Source organism: Stegostoma tigrinum, chromosome 24, assembly GCF_030684315.1.
Source record: "Stegostoma tigrinum isolate sSteTig4 chromosome 24, sSteTig4.hap1, whole genome shotgun sequence".
NCBI lineage: Eukaryota > Metazoa > Chordata > Chondrichthyes > Orectolobiformes > Stegostomatidae > Stegostoma > Stegostoma tigrinum.
Window position 1 is genome coordinate 24,357,214 of NC_081377.1, and position 18,462 is coordinate 24,375,675.

An 18,462-nucleotide genomic window follows, 5' to 3' on the forward strand; every position below is an offset into this window, starting at 1 on the left:
CTGGAGGGGCACATTATTGCTCCCCTTAGCCTCACAAGACACAGTTTCAAACTTAAACTACAATGGTTGCAGTTTCATTCAGTCTGGGTTTCACTGAGCAGGGTAGCCTGAGCAAGAGCCCTGTGCGCACAGCAGCTGTAAGGCCACTGGGTTCCTGATTTGCATAAACAAATGCAGAATCAGCCTGAGGGTGGGCACCACAATCCTGGGAAAACAGTCATGTTGATATTTCCACAAGGTGGAAACAGAATCCAGCTTCTTCTGGTTTACGTGAGAAAGACGAATTAAAATTTCCCCTCTAGTCACTACCCTGTGCTTGCTCTGAAATTGAGCCTGCATGCACAGAATTTACATGTGTACATGAGCAGGCTCAGAAACTTCAGTGTTTATTCCAACCATATCTTTACTATGGGTGGCCTCTCTGGACATGTATTTGGCATGTTCCTGTGACTGCTGTACTGGGTACAAATTTAAGTAACCTCAGCTGCTGTTAGAGTCAAGCTCCAATGTTTGTTTCTTCATATGCTATTATACAAATCTGAACTGCTTTAGTGACTATGTATGTAAAGATATTTTTATGAATAAAATATAGTTCTGAAATTTAAAAAAAATGAAATTTCAGCAGTTCTCACATAAGGAAAAATTCTGAAAGACACATGCACACCCACACACCCCAACACCAGTTTTATTCACTTAATCAGTCCTGCATGAAAAGGGCTCCTTGTAACACTTCACATTTTTAACCCTAGCACACAATTCCATTCTATACTTAATGTTCCACTAACAGACACCTGCTTTATATTGCAAGGTCTGAACACTATTTTTTTAATACTGCGCTCTCTGTTGTAAAGGTATTAATAAAGTTAGTTCAAAATGGCTTCCTGTAGCTAAGCATGTGCTAGACTTCATGCAACACACAACAAAACCCTACATTAATAGCATGTTCGATGCTCATATTTCGAAATGGGCATTCACATGTCTGCGACCGCAACTGAAGGTAATGATAAGCTCACTCCCAAAGTTACTTTTGAAAGCTATGGTTTAGTTATGCAACAGCAGTGTGAGCAGTAGATTGTCATCAACACTGATCACAGCCTCTACAGCCACTCACTCAAACTGTTAGCCTCATCTTTGATGCTTTAATTTCCACTCTTTGTCAAGTCGTACCCATCTCCATTGCTGGCTATCCCTCAACCTTCCCACTATCCAAACTGCCTATCTGCCACTTGACTCTGTTTTCCTTTAGCTGGATAGTGATAGAGCTGATAGCTTTCAATACAACTGCATTAAAGCACTCTCTACACATTCCATTAAAACAGGTGTATTCATTTGTTTAGCAAATAAAGTTACTTAAAGTAGCTGAATTATCAACACCATTGGCAACCATTATTTTAGTAACCACATTAAGTAACTAATGTGGGCAAAACTTCAGCCCACGCTAATTTTCATTTTTATTTTCTGATGGGTTTCATTTTATTTGACTTTGTTCCAGGCAGCATTCTCATATACAATTCAACAAAACTGTGCAATTAGATCACCAAAATTGAGTTAGAGAATTGATATTATGGGATACGAATCTTGGATTGTTTACAATGAAATTTCGTAGTTCCTGGTCTGGACGCATGAACCCTTTTGATTTTGTGTGGAGTACATATTTGCATTCTCTACTGTGACTATTATTTTATAGAAGTGAACGTTGCCAGTATCATCTCAAATATCAGGTTGTGCACAATGGTAACACTCGCAGCTGATTCAGAGGGTTATGCTTTCAGGTCTGCCTCCAGAGGCTTGGCATATCTAGGCTGACACAATGAATGAATGATGCACTACTCTTTGGAATGAGGTGCTAGTTTTCAATAAGGCATTAAAATATAGCCCTGCCTCACCATCTTAAGTGAAGCCAACAGGTTTCATTGCGCTACTCCAATTAAGAAAAAATTCTCCCCAGTCTTTCAGCCAACATTTTCTCTCAATGATTATCTGGTCATTATTGTTTTGCTGATTGTAAGAACCTGCTGTGCGTAAATTGGCATTTCCTGCATTGCAACAGTGATTTCCACAGCAGAAGTATTTCACTGAAAATGAAGTGCTTCAGGATAATTTAGGTCATGAAAGGAATTTCAAAAATGAATGATTGATCGATCTGTCTTTTTGCCTACTCCCTATTCTCATCCATTCATCTGTGAGAGGAATTACCAATATCAAGGGAAAGCAGTGTTGCATGAAATCAAGCAGCGTAATCAGATCCAGGTTGTTGGTGCTGATAGCTTTCAGCATTCATTTGTTGGAAATGGCTATAACAACATGAAAATATGCTCTGCTCATGATAATTATTGTCTTATTCAGATCTCGAAAGTGTAAAGACTCTTGAAATGGGTGCCCGCTCATTTGGAGGTACTGCGTTCCCAGCGGGTGAGAAGATAGCATAAAAAAAAGCCAATGGATCTAATCAAAGTGTCAGAGAAGGAAGGCTTATTTGTGTAATATGGCTCAAATGGTCCAACATTTTAATTCCAGTCTCACCTGAAGTCCAGTGTAATGTGATCATTGTTATGAGTTACTATCTATGTGACGTTAGCCTGTTTCACAGCCTGTGCCAAAACAACCTGCTTGTTTCTTTGAGTTTCTATAACTGCAAACTGTATTTATGTTTCAGGGTCATCTAAAACCTCTCTCCTTCAATTAAAGTCTAATCGATAAAGGCTTCAAGTCAAACAGCAGGTTCTGCAGCATCTGTGGGGAGTGACAGTAAGGTAACATTTTGAGTCCAATATGCCTTCTTCAGAACAACAAATTGTTTTTGGCAATACGGCTGGATATTGCATTTGTGTGATATTCCTGCGCCCGTCATTTCTGTTAAAATAGTGAACAGAGAAATCCTGTCTAAATATTTTAGCTGTCTGTATGAATATTGCCCCCAGTTAATTCCTGCTTATTATTTTAAAGTTGCAAGCTGCACAAATGAGGAAGATAATTTGGCTCATTGAAGCTTAACTGTACAGAGAGGCTCTATTGTAATACTCAATGGCTTTTTAAAATATTAAGGCTTTGAGTTCACCAAATTACACAGAACTCCACTCTATATGACTACTCCTTGGAAAAGGAACTTGCTAACTGTTCTAAATTCATGTCCTCTTGCCCGAAGGAAATATTTCTTTCCCTAGCTTTGATAAGCTGAAATTTCTTTAAAAGTACTACTTTTAAAGACTAAAATGCCCACGATTCTCCTCTCATTCAGCACCATCCCATGACAGAGAGGATTAATCATGGACTTCCTTTCTGTATTGTCTCCAGTGTTATTCAATTCTGAATATATGATCTGAACACAATGGTCTATGGTTGCAGAAATCTTTGGTCTTCTTTGGAGTCTGATTGAGTCAGGCTACAGTTAAGGACAATGTTGTACATTTTTCTCTTTTTTTGGAAGACTTTATTGTGCATGTTATATATCTTCTTTCTCCTCTACCTTGGACTTTATTTTCTATTGGAACCACTTGGTGTCAGGATAATAGATGAAACAATGCTCTCTGTAAAACTCGCTTCTCCATCACTGCTCTCAATGTTGCGCTCTGATTGCTCAGCAAGAAGCTTTTGCAATGTTTATCTCTCTCTCAAGATCTATTCTATCTATCATAAACAAGAAAGGACACCTGGAACAATGGCGGAGAGACTGAAATGTTAGGCAAAGGATTTTAATCAACATTCAAATAGTACGAAAACAGGTGATCCATGTAAAGTTTCACATCAGAGGCCATTTATTTAATTCTGTTTGTAGCTACTTACACAAAGTGTATTTTTTTTTGATTTTCAGAATGATATAATAGATGGGTTGAATTGGATAGCTCTGACAGCACTCTTTGCTTCATCATGAAGTTCTTTTTTGTCTATTTTGTTAGGCTTATAAGAAAAAGATATTGTTTCTTGCACCACCATAGGAATGCTGTATGTTTTTTTAATATAAAAAGGAATTGGTCTCATCTCCACCTTCCAGTCTAATTGTTTTGACTGGAAACACAGCGAGGTGGGTGTGTCTGTCATTAAGTAAAAATGTATGCGTGGGAGTATATTACTAGCAAAATGCAAGAAGCAAAATGGATAGAGCATGAGTAGTCAAGTAAGCATTCCTTGGTTTATATATATATATTATGCAAATAACTTAAGACCAACAGTAACACTGTCATACTATTAAATCCATTAATGCTGCTTAGCTTATTCCTTCAAGAAATCTTGTCCTGGAAATTGTGAGAGAATTTGTGCATCAAGGGTTTTAAGCCTTCACTAGAAGAGCTTGTGCTTGAAGACAGACTAAAGGGAAGAATTATATTATAGTAGACGTAACCTAATTTTATAATAATAATAAATTTATAATAACTGAAAGTGGTTGTTAGGTTTTTTAAATCAGTACTACTTTTCAGCTTATTTGTAAAGTTTCAGTGATGTGATGCATGCATGTTGATGTCATTTGTGCCATTAAACCATCACAGTATTTGGATATGACATCATAAATATGTAGCAAATGTGGCAATGGGAGGCGATTTGCCCACTAATTGGCCAAAAGTAGGAAGTTAATCCTATAATTTCAAAATGATAACAAATTATCTTTATGATTGCCCACTGCCCTTGTAGGAGTGAGTTGTAATATGGACTCAGGTCAAAAGTAGTTCATTAATTGAGACTGGTTTATTCTACATTTCATGTTCTGTTTAGGAAGAGGTGAACAAGATGATCCTACTTTGATTTCTAGAAGATCAAACTAAATGATACAGCTGCTTTTGTTAAAATTCTTTGGTTGGATTAAACACCTGTTCATCCACACTGCTTGGGCCATTCAGCCGCAGTGCCAGTTCTGACTTATATCTAATTTTTGTAATAGAATTTTTATAAGACTTGTCATTTTCATGAGACCATATACCAAATTACTTTGCTGAATTCTCAATAAAAATCCCTGTTTAAAGACTGGAAGATAAATTATTTTTGTTAAGAGAATTCCATGAGTCGAAGATGGAAGAAAACAACTCAATTTCAAATTGTTTTGTCTGAATGTGCCAACATGCAGCTGTCTACATTGAACGCAATAGGAGCAATCAATAGTGCAATGAGGGTTTTGTTCCTTAAAGCGCCTAAAGCTTTTTAACACCAAGCTTTTGTTCAAAATATAATTCATATATTAGCTAAATACTATTGAATAAATATATTACAAATTGTCATTCTGGTTAAGTAAACTCTGTACTTGGAACATTGGGTTTATAGAAGATGGTGCATTGGAATGAAGTTATTTTGTGCTCTTTAACAAACAAACAACCATAAATGATAATATATTTGCCAGAACTGACAACGGAGCTGTGTCATAAATAATAAGTGACCTGGTTAAACAAAAGTACTTGAGTGCAGGTTCATATTTCCTTGATGGTGGTGTTGCAAGTAGACAGGTTAGTAAAGAAGGCATCTGGTACACTTGCCTTTATTGGTCAGTGCGTTGAGTACAGGAGTTGGAATGTTATGTTGCATCTGTACAGGACATTGGTTAGGCCATTTTTGGAATGTTGTGTTCAATTCTGGTCTCCCTGCTACAGAAAAGATGTTGTTAAACTTGAATGAGTGCAGTAAAGATTTAGAAGGATATTGCTGGGATTGGAGGGTTTGAGCTATAGGGAGAGGCTGAAGAGGCTAGAGTGTTTTTCCCTAGATCTTTGGAGGCTGAGGAGTGACCTTCTAGGGGTTTATAAAATCATGAGGGGCATGGACAGGGCGAATAGCCAAGGTCTTTTTTTCAGGGTTGGAGAACCCAACACTAGAGTGCATAGGTTTAAGGTGAGAGGGGAAAAGATATAAAAGAGGCCTAAGGCGCAACTTTTTCACACAGAGTGGTGCCTGTATGGAATGAGCTGCCAGAAGAAGTGGTGGAGGCTGGTACAATTACATCATTTAAAAGGCATCTCGATGGGGACATGAATGGGAAGGGTTCAGAGGGAAATGGATCACATTCTGGCAAATAGGACTACATTAATTTAGGATATCTGGTTGGCTTAGACGAGTTGGACTGAAGTGTTTGTTTTCGTGCTGTGCAACTTTGTGACTCTATGTTCATGCATATCGCAGAGAATGCAGAACAGGTTTACTTTATATAGTTTCAGTGATGCAGTTGTCTGAAGTCTGATAAGGACAATGTGCTGTAGGGCCCTCTATACTTGTTCATCTGTATACCTAACAGTACCGTATGCAAACGCTGCACCGTTGCCCTGTTCTGTATTTATCAGAAGTAATTTTTATACAGCATCTACAAAGGTGGTTCACAAGTTGTCACATTATTTTACACAGAAAACTGTGAGCTTGGGTACACGGAGAAGGTTTCAAATAAGGACACCAGAGCTGACAGGCCAGAAATGCCAAAAGCTTCTCATGGACCTCACAGAAAGAGTCTACTGCAACTTACAACTGTACTTCCTCCCTATGTCAAGGGAAATGACATTACGATGAATCATTATATGGGAATATTTTACAGTTTGACTGCTTCCAAAGATTTCCCAGAAACCACATTCATGTTTCAACTCACTCTGCATCTGTGTTTGGGTTTGTGGGCTGAAGTGGCTGGGCACACCAAGAGGGCGGGGGCTAGGTGCTGAAGGGCCAACCCTCATCGCTGTCTGACGATAACGCTCCAGCTCACTTAGGCGATCTGAGAAAAGTGTGCTCGGCTTTGTTTGGTCTTCAAGCTTTTGTCTGTGTCCTGAAAATAAAACAAAGAATATATTGCGTTACAATAGTTTAGTCTTGCCATTCTCATGATCATTCACACAGCTGTTAGCCTCTGCCTGTTTGACCATGCTTTATTTCTAAACTGGTTGCTGTAAAATTTTTAGCAGGGGAGAGGAGAAAGGTGAGATGGGCAGGCAGCTGTAGATTCACATTCTAATTAATTCCACAGTAGAAATTAAAGATCGATATAAAGCAGAGAATAAAATATGCCCATCTGATATTACATGGCTGTGTTCTGGAATTGGCTTCCTATTGGAGTATGTACCAGATGTTAACATCTGCCATTTCATTCAAAATGGCTACTTCACTACATCCACCCTTTTCAATACCACTGTTGCTGTAGATGGAGAACCAGCATGAGAGCATTAACAGATGACTCCACCTACTGGTCTAGCAGGGAACTGACAATGCTTATGCAGTGAAGGCAGACAAAAGAATGGCTTGGAAAAGAGCAATTCCAGAATCACCTCCCTTTGTTTTAGACTGATTAATATTTTATTACTTTGTTGGGAATAAGCCGTTCATGTTCATTATGCTGCATACTGCCACAAATTCTGCCCGACTCAGGTACGGAAATTATCCTTTCCATTCCAAAACCTCCCTCCTCAATTTAAACTTGATTCTATTAAACTTGACATATTTGAGCAGCATAATAGTGATTTACATATTCTACAAAGAATCATTTACTCCGTTTATTCCATTTCTAAACTGAATCAATATATAAGCTTTATTTCTGAACCAGAAATTTGTGTCAAAATTATCAAACATTATAGAAGATGCTTTTTCTTGTTTTGTTTTATAACTGTGGCTAATACGAATGCAGTGCCATCTGCACAAAGCAAGGGGAAGGTTGCACAACATGCCAACATGGGAAGGGTCAAACAGATCGTTTTCATCTGGAACTGGAGAAAAACAACATTCTGAGATACTTCGACAAATAGAAATAGGTTACCGTAAAGAACTTTCAGTAAACTTTGATTTCGCAACATCTTGAACTCTAAACATTTTCTAATTTTTCTAGTGTTCCCATTGCTATTCTCTGATGTTACAGAAATCCAAGTGCTTGATATCTAGTGAGCCATTTGTAATGGTCATGGTTTCACAATAATTCTCCAGCTTTGAAAGATTCCCACAAAGCTTGCCCTTCTAAGCCTGAGGGTAAGCTGGCATTACAACACTAGCTATCATCAATTTTCTCCTAACTTATTTTTGGTGCCTGAATTTAATCATTTTTCTTTCACTGACTCTTTTTCAGGATGTGGGCATTGCTCACTAGGCCAGTATTTACTGTACAACTTAAGTTGCCCTTAAGAAGGTGATGGTGAGCTGCTCTCTTGTATGGTTCCAGTCCTTTGGGTATAATATACCCACAGCATCAGAGGGGAGGAGTTTTTTGACAGTGCAGCAGTGAAGGAACAGTAATATAGTTCCAAGTTGGGATAGTGTATGGCTGAGGCTGGAACTTGCAAATCATGCTGATCCTTATGTATCTGCTACCCTTGTCATCCTACAGAGCTGAGGTTACTATTTTAGACTGTTTTGCACCTGAGCAGTGAGAATACATTGATTTCCACACAGATTTTATTTCTTGCTGGTCTGCCATTATACAGTTGAGATCACATTTAGCTGCTTAGGCCTCTTGCTCCAAGATGATCTTCTACAATGTATTTGTTTTACAACTGATTGGTGTGCTAGTCCACTTTAGAGTCAATCATGTAACAGGAAACTGGGCTCATACGTAGGCAGATTGGACAGGGTTTCTGGGTTCTCTCCCCTCAGATTAAAAACGGTTGGGTTTTTACAACAATCTGACAGTTTTCAGTCTTGCAAATTAATAAAACCCATCAATCCTCCCTGTACAGACTGTAATTTTGCTGGAAGCAACAATAGGTTTCATTGTAATCAGCACTGCTGCCTCACAGCGACAAGGACCTGGGTTCAGTCTCACCCTTGGGCAACTGCCTGTTCAGAGTTTGCATGTTTTCCCCGTGTCTGCGTGAGTTTTATACAGATGATATGGTTTCCTCCCACAGTCCAAAGATGTGCAGGCTAGGTGGGTTGGCCATTGCTAAATTGCCCATAATGTTCAGGGATGTGCAGATTAGGTGGGTTATTGGGAATGGGTCTGGGTGGGATGCTCTGAGGGTTGGTGTGGATTTGTTGGGGCAAAGGGCCTATTTCCACACTGTAGGGATTCTATAATACTAGTCTAGTGGGTTTTCAATGCCATTGCATTCAATATAAACCTTTTCAGTCTGCCATTCCTTCATTCTTTGACATTTTTCAACAACCTATACATCCCCACTATAAGATACAAACACTGTGGCATTCTCTCCATTTGACTAACAACATCCACAGATTCAGCAATGCAGAAAAAAAACATTTACATTGCATACTTAGAGCTCAGTTTTCTCCTTGAAAAGCAATATAAAGTCAGTTTGTAGGCTACATTCAGCATGAAACAGATACACTGTTAAAGACACCCAAAAGAAAAAAAAAGTCAGAGTCCTTTCTAAGGGCTTCATAAATAAACTAAATTTTAAGAGACCTTTTACTTAATGTTACTACTTTCTTTATTCATTCATGGAACGCAAACATCACTGACAAGGCAGGTATTTGTTGCCTATTCTGAATTGTCTTGAAGAGATGACGATGAGCCATCTTCATGCACTGCTTCAGTCATGTGGTGTAGGTACATCCGATTGCCACAGAATTAATTCCAAGGAGCATTGATATTGTTCCAAGTCAGGATGGTGTAAGTTTTGGAGGGAACTTGCAGGTGATGATGTTCCCATGCATCTGCTACCCTTGTTGCTATACAACAGCATGCAGCACAAGTTATCATTCAAATGTATTTTGAACTCACTGTGCAGTACTTCCTATGTTTTTGAACAAGTTTTAGAAATAGTCATGCCAGGATCAGAGTTGACCAAAGCCAGGTCTTAGCTATATACAGCTTAGAGATGAAAAGCAACAAAAATCTCTTTGAAATTTCTTGCATTGTAAATGTGCCCAGTTGCTGCATTAAAATGTTTCACAAACAGCCTTTAAGCAATCTACTTGAAAGTCACTGTACTTTCCTGCCCAGCCTACCGGTTATGAGATTAAGCAACAGAACAACTGAAGGAATGTGTTAATTGCTAATTAATGTGCAGTGCGATCAGTTTGGGCATGAGATGAAATTAAGTATTTACAACTAATCCTAACCTGTGCTGTTTAATAAATTGACAATTAAAAGGATAGTTTCAATTCTGAATTGGCTAAGCAAATAATGATTTAAAGCATTGTATCAATTTAAGGAAACATATTTCCTGCTAGAGACAGCAAAGCAACATAAATCCAGTGTTCATAAAATTTAAAGATAATTGCATTGATTAAGTAGGTTAATCTATGATTCAAATTATAGTGACAACTAAGGAAAATACTGTAGCTACTATAAATCTGACATAAAACTAGGAAATGCTGGAAATACTCAGTAAATGCGGTAGTGTCTGTGGTCAGAGACATAGAGTTAACATTTAGAGTCAAATGGGACTCTTCTTCAGAACTGTAGGAAGTTTGGAAAAGTGATGTATTTTATGCAATTGGAAAGGGTGATGGAAGAATTAAAGGGAAGGTCTGGGATAAGGTAGGAGGCTGAAGAGATAAAATGACAAGGTTTCACAGAATAAAATGCAAAGGGAGCGATAATGGTTGTTGTAAAGAAATATGCATTTGTCCAGAGTGAGTGTGAATAGCAAAATAATGAACAGCTCAGTCAGAAAGCAACAATATGAAAATGAATATCAAACTGGCATCTCAATAAAACAGAATCAAAGTGGGGAAAAGAGTACATGTTCAGAAATAGTTAACCTAGTGTTGAGTTTAAAGCGCCATAAAGTGTCTAATCAGAAGATGAGGTGCTGTTCCCTCAAGTTTGTGTTGATTTTCAATGGAACTAAGAAATATGAGCACATGGGCAAGGTAGCATTGAAAGCGAGCAGCTGAAAGCTCAGTCACATGTGTGACTGAGTGGAGGTATTTCACAAAGTGATCACTCAGCTAGAGTTTGGCTTTCCCCATTGTGCAGGAAGCTACTTTGTGGGCAGCAGATGCAGCATTTAAATGGATAAAGGTACAACTAAGTCATGGTTTCACCTGGAAGACATGCTTATGGCCTTGGTTAGTGAGGAGAGGAGATGTAAAAAGGATGGTGTTACACCTCCTGCGATTGGATAGGGAGGTGCCCCGGATAGGGAATGAGGTGTTGAGGGTGATTGAGACACAGATCAGGGTTTCACTGAGGGATCAGTATTTTGGTAATGCTGACAAGGGAAGGGAGAGATGATGTGTTTGGTGGTCGCATCAAGTGGAAGTGGCAGAAAAGGCTGAGGATATTGATTGTAGAAGATTAGCGGAATTTATAGCTATTTATGGGTTACTGCTTATGTAAGAAGAATACTCCATTTGCCCATGTAACTGTTCCCACATTTCAAAGTAAGTCATGGAATCAAGCATTTTGGAACTTTCCAACATGACTAGATACTATATAAATGCAAGTATTATTCATAATCATATGGTGTAAAGCTGGCGGCATACAATTTTCTGAATAGTGTCTCTGTTTTAAATATATCTCCTCCTGTCTCAGTGTGAACCCTTCTCTTTATCTTGGATCGTTCTTTTGAGTTTTGAAAGAGCATTTAATGTTCTAACACCTAGTGGCAATTCCTTCAGTTCCCAGAATATGCAGCAAGCTCAACTCCATAGCAGAGGCTGCTGTCAGAGTGCTGGTGGTTTTTGCTCATTTTGAGCTGCAGACAATTCAGCTCAGCAGACTCAAATCACACAGCCTTTCATGGTAATCACTGAACACAAAAACGATGAATAGAAAATAGAGCGAATGAGTTAAAACTCCAAATTAACCTGTCAATCTACTATGCTACAATGTCAAAATATAGGTCATGTGTGGGTTTTAATATGATGGAAAACGTAGGCTCCAGCAGGGTAAATTCTAACTGCATGTATATATCACGACTTTCAAAACTAACAAAAGTACAGTTAGCCAATGAAAACATAGAGTGAAGCGGACTCTTGTACATAGTCATAAGTTGTTATGTTAATGTAGTGGATTAAATTTTAAAAGAATCAAGTCTACAGCCTTGCAATGTTAACTGGCTCTTAGTTATGGCTGAAATTCTGGATAACTCTGCACTGAAATACAACTAGAAGACAGGCCATTCCAAAGGAGGGCACCTCCTGCAGGCTGTACAACTGAGCAGCATTAGCACCAGCTGTCTGAACCTTTCAGACGAGGTGGAATAGTGACCAGGCAGAGTAGAAACCTCCAAGGCACAGGTACCAGACAAATATGGATAAGAAGGGGAAACTTTTCAACCTAGTAGGAATTTGCAAACGCTACCCTCTCAGGAAGACAACGTACAGTAGTGCAATATTTCTTTCCTCCACCTATTGTAGAAGCAACTTGTCTCCATTCCTTTCCTTCACCTAATGCTTTAGCTCCAATTGTGACATCACCATGCGGGATTGTCAGACTCCTGCCATGGTGTCACCAGTCAAATGCCCATGACATTGCCAACCTGCCTCCCTGCTCTGAACACTTCTTGATTTTAACAAGATGAATGAAACTTCCAAAAATACAGCAACAGTTGTGGATTTCTACCTCTTATCGACCAAATAGCAGCGCTCCCTTTACTTCATTGCCTGCCACGGAGACATTTGTCTTCTATCCAGTTGTCCTCAAGTGAGCAGAGCCTCCCACCCCATTGTAAAAAAACGGTGAGCTTGCTTTTTCAGTTAACCAATCTAAAATAGAAACCAGCTCAGTCTTGACACTTGCCTGTATTTCCAGTGTTGAAGATGAGTAAGTTCACCCAAAATAGGGATGAGGTAATTTTAGTAAGGCAGCAATATTTTGGATATATTCAGAAAAAAGTAGACACAGGTTTTGTTTTCTGATTCGTTTGCCAACATTTAGTTCATATGCTAGGAGTTACGCCCTTGCGTTTCATAATTTTCAAACCTTATATTTTTATTCAGGAAATTTTTTCAGTGAAAACTCAAGTTTTTTAAAAAAAAACCTCCAAACACAAATGCCATCTTATAATTGAACACATGCAAAAGCCACAAGACCCAGCACAAACAGCCAGAGAAATATTTAGGAGGGAACAGACTCTTCTAGCGACTAACAGAGGCAGTCACAGATAGATTATTATTCACATGTTTGAAGTTGGCTTGCTTGCGCCATTTGGAAAGGGATCCAGTCACGCCAAGTCTTTGCCTTGGCTGTACTCTGTTCTGCTTAAACACTGCAGCTACTGTCTACTCCCCACAACGTTCCAAATGTCAACTTTTAAAAAAGAAACCCGCCCAAAGCCAAAGTGTCTGTGCTTCGCTCAGATTTTTTTTAACAGCTTTAACAAATATAGGGCAAGAAAAAAAAAGAATCATTCCAACACTACAATAATTCATATTGCTTAAGGTTATATTACACTTGTGATGAATTGGCTGCCTCTAAAGGCGTAAAGAAAATATCCATTTAAAGGGAAATAGGCTGGCTGGCATCCAGTTGGCAAAGAGATGTCTGCTGTTGAAGTCTGAGAGATTTGGACTGCCTTTAGTCAGAACAGTGGGAGAAATGTTCATTAAAGGCCTGATGTTGATTATGTGGAGGTAAAGTTTCCAGAAGTCCAGAACTATACAGAAGGCAAAAGCAGTCGGAAGCATAATAGTCAGTTTTATACACACCGATTACATTCTGTCCTGTTGAAAGTAATGAAGGTCTGTGGCGGCCAGATGAACTATTTATAACGTAGTTGTAATGCTTTCTCTCATGCCGCCCCCAAAAAAGGAACTTGCAGTTGAATTCCTAATAGCACACTGTTGAGCTCTTATGACCTACCCATTACATGCTTCCGCTGTCACTTATAGGGATTGCATTGAGCTGCTTAACTGTTTACAAACACATCTGTAGTGTACCTGTCATAGTGTGACCTATATTTCAAGCACTATGAATACATATGGATGAGACAAACCATACTCCACTCCTGGCACACCCACAATGCTCTCTCATTCTGAGTAGCATGAACATGTGATGAATGCCTGAATATTAATAACATAGACATCAGATTCTCTTATGCCATCATGACAAACCTGTAATACTTTTAATGCACCTAAAAGAAATGTGTACTCAGCTGCTGAACAATTACTGTTTACATTATAAACCTTGCACCCTGATAACATATTTATTACACATTCTCACTGTGAGCCACACAGCCATGAACCGAGCAGTTTAAAGCACATCCACTCTCTTATGATTTTAGGAAACATCTGTATTCTTCCTATAAGTGGAATTGATAGGTACTGAGTAGTTATGGAAATACTCATTATTGTCTTTCCCTCATGTCAACAACAAAAGCAGGTGCTTATTAGTAAAACTATTAATAAGGTTTAAACATTTAGCAGATGTTGACTTGTAACACCTTGATGCTAGGAACAAACGCAATGTGTATCCAAATCTCTCTGTTATTCAATGTACAATCCTGTACAGAGGTGTGCCATTGCTAAGAAAAGTCTCCTGTTCTCCATCTAATATTAGAGAAGTTTGCTGGAATGCAATGTGACAGGGAATGGTTTCAGTTGTAAGATTTCTCCTCCCAACATTTCCTAAACCTTGCTCAATGAGATAATAAAAACTCATCAAAAGCAACTTGCATTTACATAGCATCTCCAACATAGTAACATGCCTGCAATCAAATAAAATTTTATTTTGAGCCCCATGAGGGGATATCAGGGCAAATAGACAAAAAGTGTTCAAAAAGCTAGCTTTTAAGGAGTGACTAAAAAAGGAAAAGAGACATAAAAAGGGAAATGGTTTTAGGGAAGAAATTTTCGAGCATGCGGTCATGGCAGCTGAAAGCAGAGCTACCAACGGTGGAAAGGTTAAAACTAGGGATGCTCAAGAAGCCAGAAATTGAGGAATACAGGATTCACAAAGGGCTATTGGCTGGAGGAGGCTTTAGAAATGGGGAGAGGTGAGGCCACAGAGGCTTACCAGGAGAGAGAGCAGCCCTATTTTACCTCTACAGTGAAGTGAGTAGATGCAGATCCAAGTGGTAGCAGACAAATTAGCCACATAAGAAGCACTTTTACTTCATACTAACTCGGAGGCAAAGAAAAGACTGGCAGGAAAACAGGAAGCAGAAAGTTGGCATAAATGGGTCTTTCTGAGGTTGTCAGAATGTGAGCAATAGTGTGCCCTACAGGCTTATGCATGGACCCCAACTGTTTACAATTTACGTAAAAGACCAGGGCAAGGGGTTGGAAGGTATGGCTGCTACATTTTCTAATGACACAACAATAGGTAGGAAAATAAGTTGTAGAGAGGATATAAGGTGGCTATAAGGGTGTGAGTATCAAAGGAGCAACAAACGGAGTGTAACATTGGAAAATGTGAAGCAAAAAGAATGACAAAAGAAGAATCTTAACTAAATGGTGGAAGATTCCAGAGCTTTGAGATGCTCCAGTAATCTGGGCGCCCTAGTGCATGAATTGTGAGTGGCTAAAATGCAGACGCAGTGCTAGGTGTACAGAGCTTCCTGGGACTTTGGATCTATTTTCCAGAAAAGGCAATGGAAGCACAGTCCTTGCATATTTTTAAGACAGAGGCAGATAGTTTCTTGGTAAGCGAGAGGGTGAAAGGTTATTGAGCATGCACAAGAACCTGGATTTAAGGTCACAATCAGATCAGCCATGATCTATGAAACAATGGAGCAAGCTCAAAGGCCAAAGCGTTTTGTTTATGAGTAACAGATTTTATTTTAAAATGAAACTTTTCTCCATTGCTTCCAGTATGATTGTTGTCTAAGTGATCATTTTGTCCTGTGAGACAGCAGATGTTATTTTTAACACTCCGTGCATTTGGTGTTTGTGTTTGACTAATTTTAAAAATGTAAATATCACTAATATATTCAAATTCATTTATAAATGTTCACTCACTAATTCCACCATATGGACGAACTAAAATTTATTTATCTCTGAAACCTCACAAGATGTGCAGCGCCTATACATGGTGTGGAGTGGGATCAGAGCAAAAGGATGGATCAAAAATAAAGCAATAATGAGGAGAATGGAATTTGCAGAATTCCAATTGTGGAGTGCAGATTAATTCTCCTGATTCTGCAGCAATGATGTGTGCAAATATTGACTTCTGGGTCACTCATTTAACGTTTGGACCAGCCAAATTTAATTCAGTACAAAGCTTTGACAAATAATAATTTGGATATACGAACAGACACTTCGTGAAATTAAACTTGTCAAGTGTAAGCTGAAAAGTATGCAGCCAAATCGGTAACTCTGCATCCTCTTTTTATGATGAGTATCAAGAGCAAGTGTTGATTAACTGGGCTGTTTGTAATGCATATACTGCTACCTTTCCCACAGCATAAATAGATAGTAGCATGTTGAGTATAACACTCCAAGATATCCTTTACTTTTGTTGAGATTCTTTCAATTGTAAAAGATAGACTGGCAGCTTGGTTCTTCAAGTAGCTGATAATTTCTATTCCTTTATATATAGTACGGTCTGATTGTCCAATGATCTTCCAGATACTGGTGTAGAGCAGCCTTCCCCCATCCCAGCCATCCCTAAGGACAAACAAATCCTGATAGCTTTACGGTGAAGCAATATTTTTGGAGAATGTTTGAAGTACCTACTTGCAGCATCTCCTTCAATTAAAACTAAGACTGGATTAAAAGTAAACAAATACTCTCTGCACCCTTCAGTGTATCTTACAAGCACTCACATGCTTCCTATAAAATACTTGTGTACGAACTAGTTCATAACAATCCCATATCATTCTTGTAACCAGTCTAGTTCAAGGTAGTCCTTATTGCTGTTCCTATATCCCCTTATCCTGGATGATAATGTTTGTACTATGTTCCCCTTCCTTTGCTTTGCACAGAATATTTATTTTACCCTCAAAATCACAGCTTCTGGAACCATTATCTCCATGTTGCAATACAGGTCAGAAGCATGTGATGCATGACACCCTTCCCAAAATGTGACCTTCACTGGGAAGGCAAAGAATGGGCCTGAGCAGGTTACTTCTGCGTATGGACAACACATGTAACTGAACCCTGTCCTCTCTCAGCTTTCCCACCAGGGCAGAATGAGTAGTAATAAGATGCAAGTTGATTTCACCCTCCTTATAACTGGTGCTATGAGCCCTTACACCATCGCTGTCACCAATCTGTCAGAGATCCGCTAACCAAGCAGAGATGGAAACTTTTTTTTAATCTGTATGGATTAAGTACTCACTGAATAAAGGCATGAGCCCTTAGGGGAATCACATCTTTTTAACTGTTCCTGATGTTTCTGAGGCAACTTCAAACTTGACATGCTGAAAATATTTCCATGAAATTATAGAAATCTAATATACTCAAGCACACATACATTTACATTAAAGAGAGCATTGAATATAGAATTTTCTGGAATGGGACATCTTTCAATGAGCCTGTTAGTTAGAATCTTTCCTCCTCATCCTTCCAAAAGAATTCACATGAAAATTGCTGATGATCTGAACTAATAATAGTGAAGCGAGGACAACAGGGCATATGGGACTTCAAGTAAATGAATTTACCCACATCTATCCTTAACCAGTGTGAAGCAAAAATTGAGAAAAAAAAGGCGTGTTGGATGAGGAAAATAACTGTTGAATTAAGTGATGAATAAATTGTTAAGTCATGTACAGAAAGATGGACAAGGAGAGGGAAAGGAAAATGCAGTTAAGAGACAGCAAAAAAGGGAAAAGCAATAAAAATATTAAAATCTTGTAAGCATTAAAAGTTTCCAAAGTAGATTAAGAAAGCATCAATTCAACTGTTCCCTATCTGGGCTGGCAACATTGAATGACATTGTAGAATATAAATCTCCTCATTTAGGTTAGTTACTTGGTTAAATATCAGTCCTAAGTTTCTGCTGTGAGTTTTAAGGACAACTAATAGACAAATGCAGCAATTTCTTGAAACTCATGTTGAAGCAGAGGACAAACAGCAGCTTTCATGAGGATAACAGTGGAGCAGTACAAATTGTCTAGCATCTTATAACTATTTGTAAAGCATGGGACATCTCTTCCTTGACACAATTTACATGCCAGGGGAAGCAGCTTGAAAATTAAACTCACCCCCATTTTGCCAGTAATTTCTGACCCATCAATAACAATAAGAGTTCATTCAGTCATTAACTATCTACCTGGCTACTCAGTAGACAAGAATATATTGAAAGCACATGATTATTGGCTGCTCTCTAATGTTATTAGCTCAAACATTGATCAATTGTAATATGACCCAATTGTCAACGTACAGTACTGGCACCAAACTAATTCTAAGACCAAAATATTAAAATACCCTTCCTTAGGATATACCTGAATGCAAATCTGGAAAAAAATATTTACATTCTCCTGCTGCCTTCAGAAAAATCAAATTGCTGTATGTCATGTACATGTTGAAATGGACCCAAAATAAGCACAAAATTTAAGACTCAACCCATCCCGCAAACATATGCCACTAAAACTAGATCACCATCATGCTAAACCAGGAAGAAATAATTGTCATGGATACTCCTATTTCTATTTTATCAATCTAAGTCCGGTCAATGCCCATCTCTACTTCCTACCAAGCATGTGAACACACCCTCTTCTTCCTTGCTTT

The 18,462-nt window shown here is 38.6% G+C and overlaps 1 protein-coding gene across 1 annotated transcript in view; it reads right to left on the reverse strand.

The window, feature by feature from the left end:
* Window positions 1–18,462, reverse strand: part of runx3 (RUNX family transcription factor 3) — a 168,499-nt gene that overhangs the window by 13,008 nt on the left and 137,029 nt on the right. The window contains exon 6 of the mRNA XM_048558315.2: window positions 6,554–6,727. Coding sequence (XP_048414272.1) covers window positions 6,554–6,727 — 174 coding nt within the window. The remainder of the gene's footprint in view (window positions 1–6,553; window positions 6,728–18,462) is intronic.